The sequence below is a fragment of the Xenopus laevis genome, chromosome 5S (assembly GCF_017654675.1).
Source record: "Xenopus laevis strain J_2021 chromosome 5S, Xenopus_laevis_v10.1, whole genome shotgun sequence".
NCBI lineage: Eukaryota > Metazoa > Chordata > Amphibia > Anura > Pipidae > Xenopus > Xenopus laevis.
Window position 1 is genome coordinate 74,086,606 of NC_054380.1, and position 12,405 is coordinate 74,099,010.

Below are 12,405 nucleotides of genomic sequence, written 5' to 3' on the forward strand. Positions count from 1 at the left end.
CTCAAGAGGGCTAAAATTATTTATAAAACAATATACAGTATGTATACTAACCTTCTGAAGCTGATACAGGTCTGTCTTCTTTTGCAGGCTTTTCTGTGGGGAAGTGTCTTCATCCTCCTCATTTTGTGTGGTTTCTGTTGAAAAGCATTGGACATTTTCATTCATTACACAACATCATAAGCAAAGTTTTAGCTTAGTGGACATCAGCTTGGGGGGGGGAGAGATAAAATCATTCGCTGTGTTTCAGTAGGATTCAAAGAGCAGCATAAGCCTAAACTAATTTTCAGCAGTAGAAAATCAACTTAAAATGATGCATGAAAGGAAAAAATGCTAAGCTGCATACTCCTGCAAACTACATAGGCAAATACGTTCATATGGCTTGCAATGCAGTTAGTGCTCTCACCTCAACCCTTTACAACTCAGCATACTAAATCATAGCCTGTAGAGTAAATGCACTTAATAAAGATACATGTTGCATGGTTGTCCATACACAAGTGGAGTAAAGCGGATCTGCTGTCATCTGCTTCTTTGTACAGCACCAGACTGTGTGGAGATAAGCTAAGCTGATTCTAGCGTGGAAATGTGAAACGTCATATTTTCGTGCCAAATCTGCTCAGTGTAGCTTTTCACAAGCCGACGCTGGACCTGTCAATGGGGCTGGACAAAGGAGAGGATGACAGGTGATCTGCTTTTCGATGCTCCTGTACAACATACTGGAGGAAAGCCTATATACAGTATACTGCCAAACATCTAATGATTATAGAAGAATAGCAATGGTGTCTTTTAGGTCTGGGAGGAGGGTACATTTTTTTGAAGGGGAGGCTACAAGTAGAAGGCTATCCAAAGGCTTTCTCTATGCAAGTACAAAATCACTATAAGAATTAAGTCAGTTATTTTTCCCCAAAACCATTCTTTTGCACTTAGCAGCCTTGTAACTGCCTCCCAAAATTGCTCTGCATACTCAAAGCATGCTAAGGATTTGTGAGAGTCAAAACTGCAAATTACCACAAACCTCACAATGGAATGCCTGCATACAGCCCCATACTGTTAAAATTAGCATGCATATTTCTATTTAAAACAATAACCTTGCATGGATCCAATCTGTATCATAAGCAGACACAGCACTTGCTGCCTCCAAGGTATGCATTGTTGTATTTCCATGTTTTGCAATGTTATTTGTTGGGATACATATTTATAAAGCCAGTGAGCAAGGCAGCACAGAAAAACAAAAATTCACAAAACACATTTTCCTCTAAAAAAAAATCACAATATGGCTTTCATCATTTGAGAAAATTGTAAAATAAAAATGAATAAAAGCCCATTTACTGAGGCAAGCTCCTGCACAAACACACGTAATGGTGTTGACCACAGCTTTTCTATAAATATTTAGAGTAGTAACTGTTGCACATGTATAGCATTGCCATTCTATTAGTGACACAAACTCCTTGTTTGCCAGGACAACATTTGGTATTTTCTACTTTCTTAACAAAATTACTAGCCAGAGGTTTGTAGAACGTTATTCCCTCAAGAGTTCTAGTTACAACTAGATATACAGTGATGCCTCCATTTTACATACCCTCATTTTAAGTATTTCCATATGTTATACAACTTTTGGTGGTCCCACCAACATTTAATGCATAATACATTTCACTGACTTTACACCATTTTTCTGTTTACATGATTTTCTATTAGACTTGAGGTATGAAGATCCAAAATACAGAAAAGATAAGTTATCCAGAAAACCCCAGGTCCCAAGCATTGTGGATAACAGGTCCCATACCCGTATAAGGATTTAACAGGGATATCACTTGCTAAGGTAAAACAATACATAGTCTGAGTTATCTAGTTTGGTTTTACAGATGGTCCTCGGAACAACTCACAAACGGCACATGATACCAGCACCACCAGCAGTTTCCTCGGTACCAAATACAGATGCACCTCAGTCTAGGAACCACACTCTCAGGAAACAGCAGTAAGTATGGGGCATCTCAGTTCCACCAGTGATGCCCCCCTTTCACCCACTGCACTTTCACCAGCGATGCTTTCAGCAACCGTAGTTCCACCAGTGGTTCCTCCCCTTTATCCAAAATATGGTGTTATACACAGGAACTCCTTTAAGCCACTTGGTAGACCCTGCATTCCTTTTCATTCCATCCCTCAGACTGCAAATGCCGGGGTCTGCAGGCTGCCCGGGGGTCCAATGGAATGAAAAGGAATGCAGCATTCATCGTGTGGCTTAAATGTGCCCAGGTTTATTCTGCCATATTCCCTTCTCTTTCTCATCCTTTCACCGCAGTCCCTTACCTTACCATATTTCCCCCCCCGCTTCCCTTGATTCAATGTGGCGCATTGATCGTGGGAGCAAATCCGATCGCCTTTAAGGGGTCATGAAGGAATTTTTCCCTCTAGTGAAGAAAAATTCGCTTTTCAGAGGTTTTTTGCCTTCCTTGCGATCAAAAAGCGCAGTTTATCTTATTATTAATAAAGCTGTGGATTACACAGATTAACCACAAAGTCATTGTGTGTTTCTTTATTGTGGGTATTGAGCTAGGGATTTGGCAGGGATAACATATAGAGGGGGGGGGAAAGAAGTTAGAATAAGGCTCTTATAGAGCAGGAAATGGTCGCATTGGTTATGTTTCTCCTTGGTTCCTAACAATGACACTGAAACAACATATAACTGCTGTGTCAGTCCTACTATCCTCCATAGGACTTATAGGAACCTATGTAATACTGAGAGCCAATAAACATCCTTCCCAAATCTCACCCTAACTGGCCTTTGGATAACTCTTCCCTTTGGGCCTTTGGAAAAGGGCCGGCCCTACAGTTTAGAAGGGCCCTGATGGTATGTGTTGGTTTAAGGAAGCCATGGAAATTTAGAGAAAAAAACAGTTACTTGCAGATCTGCAACAAAATTCTGTTTTAGAATCATCATCTCATGCTCTTTTACCTTAGTTGTCTAAAATTCCCTGGAATTAGGAAGGAATCTACTAATTTAGCCTCTTCAGTAGATGATAACAAGAGGCAAATTATACTGGGTTGCAGCTGGATTAGGTGGGATATTTATATAGACTTGACACTGCCCAGCCTTTTTCACACCCATTTATTAGTGTAAGAAGGTAAAATCTATAGAGGTTTAATGAAACAGATGTTGAGAATCAGACTCCTGGAATGAACACAGGGTTGAACATAGCTAGCTGTACTGTATGGAGGAAGGTTATACAAGCTAAAAGTGCATTACACAATTCCCTCTGTAAAAAGCTGATAAAGCAACAGGGTAATACTGAGACTGTGGGTGGTTAAATGACAGCAAGACCAACAGTTTAGACATACAGTATGAATGAGGGTATTATAGATAAAGGGATCATGAAATATACAAATTTTTTATATACTATCTAGGCGGTTTTTATTGTGCAGCATAGTGGAATGTCTAAGCAGTTACTGAATGAAGCAATAATGCAGTGAGTTGGGACAAAGTGAATCATTTACGTTATATAAATACTTGAAGTCATATGGTGTCTGAGCAGCACATACCATTTTTACAGACAACACAAAGACAAAGGAGGTATGATAATAAAAATGTTTTCACCAGGTGTAATTACCTAGAGAACTCCCGGTGGTCCCAGGTGTCAGTGGGCCCTCATGCTGCTAAACATTTGGCATATTTCATGGTCATTCTTTATTTCTATGAGAACAAGAAGACTAAATAGATGGAATAATAGATGATAGTATTATATTATGTAAAGAAAAGAGACTAGGAGAATAGCAGTTGAGTGAGGAGTGGAAGAATAATAGTACTGAGAGTGGGCCCCTGGTCTAAGGTTTTTGGGTGGGCCCCTGGTGTCCCAGTCTCACACTGATGATCGTGTGGTGGGGTAAGTGACTTCTCCCTCAGGGTCCCGGGCTGTGCCATTACAGATGCACATGGGCAAGATAGGCATTAAGTACAAGTCCAGGGGTACCAGTGCCACCCCCTTGCCCCTATATGTGGATGCCCATGGTTGGCATTCAATTGACATTGTACTTTTCCTGCTATAATAACCAACAGTTTACCAGTCCTAATGCCGACAGTATCCATGAGTGCTCAGTGACAGGAAAATGGAAGTATGAACACGATGCATTTCCAAGCCCTAGCAATAAACAAACTGTAATAACATTTGAAAATAACCCATTAGCAGCTCCAGAGTTGGGACAGATACAACACTTTGATATTCCTTATACATTTGCAAAGATCTGCTCCTTTGTACTGGGTATTAGCTCCCCACTGCTGCATAGCGGCTCTGCTAAATAGGGCTGTAGGCCTTGCTACTAATGAAGGGTTCAGAAGTTTAGAGACTCCATGAAATCTGCACTTGCAGCTGTGCCAACACAGATAATACAGAGTCAGAGCTAAACCAACTTTAATTCTCGGCACAATCTTTACAGGCACTAAAGCAGTTTCTAAGGATGAGAACTAAACGTGAGCATTTGAAGCAGTGCTGACAACAGCTGCCCCTCCTCACCAGCTAAACTCATCTCAACTCCTGCTGTTCTTCTTTACACAAAGCTAGGAAGTACATTAACAATTGCTGCCCCAACGGATATACTGTAAGAATGTCTATATTCCAGAGGCGGAAAATAGGAATAAATGAATATATTCTAGAATCAGAAAAAGATTGAACATATTTCACTGGCAAGTCAGTAGTTGCATTTGTTTTAAACCTTTTCAGCAAAACACTGCAATATATGTTGGTATCATATTAAACAATCTCTCTATGTGCACTGTGAAAATTATATTTTTGCAACAACAGTAATCTTTGCAAAAATAGATTGATGTAGATGCATTAGGCTTTAATGGTTAAGTAATGCGAAGTTCATGGGGGCTGGAGTGCTAATATTGAACACCCCCTACCTCAGTGAATTCAACTATGTTTCTTCTCTGGGTCTGCTGCTGCTCCTTTTAGGAAAGTTGCTGCATTCACTCATTATGCGCATGTGTGTGCACTAACATGGGCACTCAAACCGCGAGCTCTTGGTGCGGATGGCCTAGCGATGTTTGTTTATTTTAAAACAAATAAACAAAAAACGGCTGTTTCCCCCAAACAGAGTGTGGACTCTATTAGCCAACACCTTTGTTATATAGGGGATTTTTTTGGCAACAGGTGCCCTTTAAGAAGAGAAGTGCAGTTGCCTATTGGAACCAATTGGCAATTGTTTACTACCAGTTGGATAAAAATCTGAGGGAAAAATGCTAGGGGCAAAATGGACTGATGTAATGAATCACCTATCTTTTTAAATCAGCCCTTGTATCTCAACAAATATAATGGAAAAGAAAACAAACTACAAAATATACAAATATATTACATGTGGGACATTTAACGGTTTATGTACACAGATACTCTACTGAGTCCCATCCCCCACACACATCCCACCCACATCTTGAGTATACATCACTCCTATTCTCCTACCTGTAAGCCGGCGGGAAGCAGGGATTTCTACAATAATAAAAGAAGCAGACCCCAGGGTCCCCCTTGCAACTAGGGTTGCCACCTTTTTATAAAATTTTGGGGGGGGGGAAATGGGCAGGCCATGACAAAAAGGGATGGACCGCGATGTAAAAAAAAGAAGGCGGGCCAGGAGGAGGAGAAAAGTAACGTTTCCAGTGGATTGGGGGCGGGCCAAAAATTTGTAATACCGGCCCAGCCTTATACTGGCCAGTGGCAACCCTACTTGCAACTGCCAAGATTGCTTCCATTATTGTTATGCCACTGCCCCAAACCAACCATTATCCATAGTACCTTGTACATGGATATCAGCAGGACCCATGCTGCACAAATAATCATATGAAAACTTTTTTTCATTTAAGCATATCTGTGTGTGTGTATAGCCATCTTAAGTGAGAGCAGAGAAACAATGGTTTCCTTAAAGAGATACTGACATCAGAAAATAACCTTTTTTATTATCTATCATAACATTGTCTTTGAATGCTATTTATAATTTCACCATAAAAGTATTTGCCTGATGCTTTTACATTACCATTCTTACTACCCTGTTCCTCTATGAGGGGGCTGCCATATTTGCGCAGCAGTAGTCAGTTAGCATTAGAATCTCTAACTGACAGGTTAACATGGGACCGACAGTCAAGTTAGCAAATCAGGTTTAGGATTAGGAACTTCAAGTGACAATTACGTACAAAAGCAGAAATATCAGCGATCAACATGACCTATAGGTAACTTTTAATGTAGATTAATATTTTGAAAAGAATTTTTTTTGTGTCAGTATCACTTTAATAAGACTAACCACAGAATACCACTTATATGATGAGTGTTAGCGTAGAGGACCAATGGTTTGTCTAGTAAAGCAGATCATTCCCTGTGCCCCTCTGCGCTCACAAACAGCATAGCTGAAGCCGAGGTCAGTATTTGGACTGACCTCAGCCTGTTTTTGACTGCACACAGGGTGATCGGATTCAAATCAATGGAGCAAAGGCACTGAGCAGATCTACTTCTCTCAGCCTGCAAAAATACTTAAAATGACAACAGCCAGAGCCAACAGCCTGTGTGCCCATAGCCTTATTGGTCTATAATAGGATTGAAAATAAAACAACTGGTACAATCTAGCATATAAATGATTAAGATTCAACCAAATTACTGTATATCTAAAATTAAATCACATGGGGGGGGTTATGAGCAGATAATGTGCAAGGGTTCACTGATATTTGATAAGTGATTTTTGAAAAAAGGAACAGAATACTTGCAAATCAAATTAGATGCCCCCTTTAATCAATTGCTTGCAAGGTGTTTACCGGGGAGTTTTAATTTTTCATTATGGTACTAATGTTTAATGTGACCTTAGAAATAGGAATTACAGTTAAAGGAAATTAATGTTATTTTTTTTAAATGTTTTAAATGAAAATGATATAAGCAGTCAGTACTAGAAGCAGACAGACAGAAAGCAAGACATTGTTAATTAATCTTTCAAGGTAAGGTATGAACTCAGAGGCAATACATTTTAACAAGTGTTTATTAAACCACTGGTGCTCAGGGCTCACGGTGTGTAAATATTTGATGCCTGGTTTAATTTCTTGCATAGAAGTGAGCTGGGGGAGAGCATTCTGCTTGATGTGACCTGCCTAATAATCCCATTCCTGTCAATGTTATTAGATGTCAAAACCTGTAATATCCCATAATCCTGCACTACCATGTTATTTTCTTTTAATATAAATTGAATTTTCTGTTTGCGTTTCTACTTTCCTTGTCTACAGAATGTCTTCTCTAAAGTAATTATCTTGTAAAAGTATCACCTCGACAACTCACATTCTGCAAGCAAACTGAGGTTTAATAATAATAATAATAATTTGAGCATGACAGCTAATGTGACTGACAAGTTTTTTGTTTTCTGAAAACAGCATACTTTGAAGCTGGTGGCATGTTTCAGGCTACTACCAGATGAGGGTGATTTTCAGCTTGTGTTAGCCAATCCATTGGCATCTGCACCCCTTTGAAATCCGTTCTGTGTGTCTACAATGAGACTGATGCAGTGCCTCTTGATGCAGACACAGGAGGGAGCAGAGGCCAACAGATTGGCTCATTCGTGACCTGTGTTTATCAGGAATCAACCCCGTGTGGCAGTAGCCTTAAAGGAACAGTAACACCAAAAAAAAAATGAAAGTGCTTTAAATGAATTCAACATAATGTACTGTTTCACTGTATTGGTAAAAATTGTGTGTTTGCTTTAGAAACACAACTATAGTTTATATAAACAACCTGGGGGAAGCCATTCAAGCAGGATACATAGTAGATACCAGCTAAGTTTTGAAGAATCCCATTGTATACATAGCTTTTCTGTTATCAGCTGTGTATCGTGTGGCTTTTCTCTTTTTTCAGCTTTGAATGGCTGCTCCCATGGCTACAAAGCAGCTTGTTTATATAAACTATAGTAGAGGTTCTGAAGCAAGTACACCAATTGTACCAGTGCAAGGCAACAGTACATTATATTTTCATTAATTTAAACACTTTCATTTTTTGGTGTTACTGTTCCTTTAAACATGGACCCGAACATAATTCTAGCCATAGTGGTTTAGCCATTAAGTGCCACAAATTTTAGAATCTATGATCTGTGGATAAAGGCACCAGTGTGCCACAGACTGTAGACTCTACCACCCTTAGCTCTGTTTTGGAGCAATTTGGGGAATCTATTTCAGCAGCGTTTTAAGGGATACTGTCATGGGGGAAAAAAAAAAATTCAAAATGAATCAGTTAATGGTGCTGATACAGCAGAATTCTGCACTGAAATCCATTTCTCAAAAGAGCAAACAGATCTTTTTATATTCTATTTTGAAATCTGACATGGGGCTAGACATATTGTCAATTTCCCAGCTGCCCCAAGTCATGTGACTTGTGCTCTGATAAACTTCAATCACTCTTTACTGCTGTACTGCAAGTTGGAGTGATATCATCCCCCCTCCCTTTCCCCCCCAGCAGCCAAACAAAAGAACAATGGGAAGGTAACCAGATAGCAGCTCCCTAACACAAGATAACAGCTGCCTGGTAGATCTAAGAACAGCACTCAATAGTAAAAACCCATGTCCAACTGAGACACATTCAGTTACAATGAGAAGGAAAAACAGCAGTCTGCCAGAAAGCATTTCTCTCCTAAAGTGCAGGCACAAGTCACATGACAGGGACAGCTGGGAAATTGGCAAAATGTCTAGCCCCATGTCAGATTTCAAAATTGAATATAAAAAAATCTGTTTGCTCTTTTGAGACATGGTTTTCAGTACAGAATTCTGCTGGAGTAGCACTATTAACTGATGCGTTTTGAAAAAAACATGTTTTCTGATGACAGGATCCCTTTAAGGTAAAAATGTATGTATATTTTTATATAGTGCTATTTATACACACAGTGCTATACATCGGACAATGCAAATCAAGTTGAGCTTTTAAAGTCACTTTTTTCAGCATGTCCATCCAGCATCTGTCCATCTGAGGAACCAGAAAGCAAATGGTGACACATAAAACAAGGAAATCTGAGGTAAGGGAAAATTAATACATGCATACTCCTGGCCACTAACTATGTCAGCTACACATGGGTAAGCTCTTCCCTGAACTCCATACAGAAGGACACCCTCATTCATTTTAAATAACCCTACAACCTAAAACCCAGCATCAAGTAACAAGCTGTCATAAGACACAAACTCAGGGATGGGTGATGAAACTTGCTGACCTGGTTAGTGGCCAGGAAAGGAAAATCATGAAAAGTATGTAGTACTTTCTCCTTTTACCCTAGCCACACAATGTCAGCTACACATGGGAACTAGCCAAGCTAACCCAGGTGGGCAAAAAAACATCATACATAACAAGGAATCTGCAAAACTTTTTATTTTGTAACAGACACACCTGTATGGACACCAACCAAGAAGCTGCAAACTACTTCCATTGGCATGCCCATGTTCACTTAACCTTTCAGGTGCCAGTCTGTTCATCAGGGAATATGCTTTCTTTATAATAATTGTTAGCCAACTGGACAATTACAAGAATTACAAATAACCTCTCTGTATGACTGTTCTTTTTTGTAGCTTTGACAAAGTTATCCAGGCATCTCACTGGATCCAAATTACTCAATCTTGCATAGTCATTGAGGAAAGAACTCAATTCAACTCGTCATCCTCATGAAAGGAGAAATTTCTTTAGGCATAAACTCTGGCCCAAATTTAATCACAGCTCTGTCCGGAAGAAAATCTGGGTTATTGGAATTACAGGCTAAGGAGGGCTAAGGTAATATTTAAATTCCAGAATGAAATCTCCTATAAGGGCCCGAATGGAATTTCCGAGAAGGCCTCCAATACTGTGGGCAGATCCCACTAGGGACAAGACAATCTCCTGGATGGACCCAATCTCTGTCTGGAAGAAAAGATGGGTTATTGGAATTACAGGCTAAGGAGGGCTAAGGTAATATTTAAATTCCAGAATGAAATCTCCTATAAGGGCCCGAATGGAATTTCCGAGAAGGCCTCCAATACTGTGGGCAGATCCCACTAGGGACAAGACAATCTCCTTGATGGACCCAATCTCCTGGCAGCCCTGAAAAAACTTCACAACAAGACGATGAAGAGTCCATCTGATCCCTGACAGAGAAGATAAGACTGACACCTGCACCTTTAAGGTTGAAGGTTGAACCTGGACTGTAGAAATCCCAAGACCCGGGCTACCGAGCATGCTTGCCTTTCCAGTTGCTTAGATTTACACCATAGCTGGAATTTTTCCCAAATCTTCCAATATCTAGCATTGGTAGAAATTTTCCTGGAATTGAGAAGAGTGTCTTTCACTTCATCCAATAATCCCCATGCTTTGAAACTTTCCCTGGCATTGATAAAGACTTTTTTAAAGTCTTCTTCTATTCTATTATCCATAGGGTTCTTAAGTGAAGCAACATCATCAATACCAAAGCATCAACTTCTTGAGACATCAACAGACAAGCGTCTGAACATCTGTACCTATTCAGAACAAACCAGCTGTTTAACTTCGTCATGTATAGGAAAATAATCTGACAACTTCCCGACTGAAGGCAGAAAAGAAGACTTAAGCGTACACGGGCCGATAAAAGCTGCCGACAGACCGATTCAGCAGCTTATTGGCCAGTGTGTGCGGCCCTCCAATGGGCTTCCCTGATCGACATCTGGCCGAAAGTCGACCAGATGTCGATCTGGCAAGGTTAAAAATCCCATTGGATCATGGCAACATCTGTTTGTTGATGTGGTTCCGAGATCTGATCACCCATATTGCGTGCATTATGATCCAATCTTTGGGCTCTAGGGCCCTCGATCAGATCAGCCCGATATCACCCACCTCAATGTGGGCATATTGGGGAGAGATCCGCTTGTTGGGCAATCTCTAGGTGTATGGCCACCTTTAGCTCATCTGGAGTCAGAGTCCTTGAGAAATAAGGCATCTCTTACTACTCTGATAAGGGGAGCAATAATAGCAGTATCCAAAGAAGAAGAATATTCATCGCTCTCAAGTGAATCCTTCTCAGAACAAAGACCGCTCGGACCTGCATTTCCATCGTCTTGAGTCCTGCCAATCAAAGTCAGAGTCCTCTTTGACCGTAGGCTTGATCCAATTTAATACTTTAATACCGATTCTGTGAGTTTTTTGAATCCGCCATAAGGCATGATTTACAAAGTTTCTTGTTTTCTATGTTACTACTGGATGCAGTCTTTATGAGGGGGGCAGCAGACTCTGGATCAGATTCTATCCTGAAATAAAATTCATCCATCAAATAATAACCCAGACAGAATCTAAAAGGTTGAACCTCTGATACCAGAGACACAAACTATCTGGAGAATGCACACTGAGGTCATGGCAGAAAAACAATTCATATGGTGGAAGGCAAACACAGTCTCCATTTGCTAAGCCAGAGCTTAGTGTGTTTAAATAGTGCACAGTAAAGTTCTTGTTCCAAAGTAGACACTGCGCAACTTCCTGCCCGCTTACAAAATGGCTACTGCAGAACCACACCTGCACCCTCTACGGAAACGCTGCCAATGTGTTCCCCAACATGGTGGCCCCAACCACCAAGCAAACGCCGAAGCAAACTAACTGCTACCTCCGCTCCCATCTACCCAAAAAACAAGAACCCTGTCCTGCCGGGTCACCAGACCGAGCCATCATGTTTGCCAGTAAAGCTGGGTGAATGGAGGGACAGTAAATTCCTGCCTTCACTGTGAGGGAGATATCTAAGTAATTAGGTGGGGAAAAAACATGTGTGGCCATACTCAGGGAAAAAAAACATTCATGGGCTGACTTCTCAGTGAAGCCCTGCTACCTCCAGTGGATAAATAAAAACTTTCCTTCTGCAACAAGGAGCACAGACAGAAGAGTGTTAGGTTGTATAGCTATTTAAAATTAATGAGGGTGTGTCCTTCTGTATGGAAAGTGGGGAGGAGCTTACTCATGCGTAGCTGACATGTTGTGGCCAGGGTAAAAATAAAAATAAATTGATCTCCATTGATTTTGATGTTATCTCAATAGATCTGAGGTAGAGAGATGACAATTGCAATATATCATTTGCAGAAACTCAAACAAGTTGCATATTATGCCATTGGCCAACCTCCTCCTTTATTTATGATGAGAAGAGTTGACCAGAAAGTATGGAATACAAATCCTTGACCAGAACTGTTAAATCAGCCCCTATATGTTGTTCCTCCATTTTTAAGAAAGAATCGTGGATTGTGTACTAGAAATGTACCTTCAAGACTCTGGAAATTGATCAGGAATTCCTCTAGCTTCTCTAACGCATTGCCAAGTTTCTTTTCAGAATATGGTTTCAAGACAGCCACACATTTCTGAAGTGTAGCCACAATCTCATCTTTAGCCAGCATCCTAAAAGTGAATTAATTAGAAAAAAGTAAAAAAATAAACCTAA

The 12,405-nt window shown here is 40.3% G+C and overlaps 1 protein-coding gene across 4 annotated transcripts in view; it reads right to left on the bottom strand.

Moving 5' to 3' along the window:
- orc3.S (origin recognition complex subunit 3 S homeolog) overlaps positions 1–12,405 on the bottom strand; it is a 56,351-nt gene that overhangs the window by 15,126 nt on the left and 28,820 nt on the right. For all 4 annotated transcript variants that reach the window (XR_001935840.2, XM_041563892.1, NM_001085928.1 and 1 more), the window contains 2 exon segments: positions 12,229–12,362; positions 52–134 (listed from right to left, as the gene is read on the bottom strand). Coding sequence is in view for 3 of the 4 variants with exons in the window: in XM_041563892.1 (XP_041419826.1) it covers positions 52–134; positions 12,229–12,362 (217 nt within the window). In the remaining variant the exon portion in view is untranslated.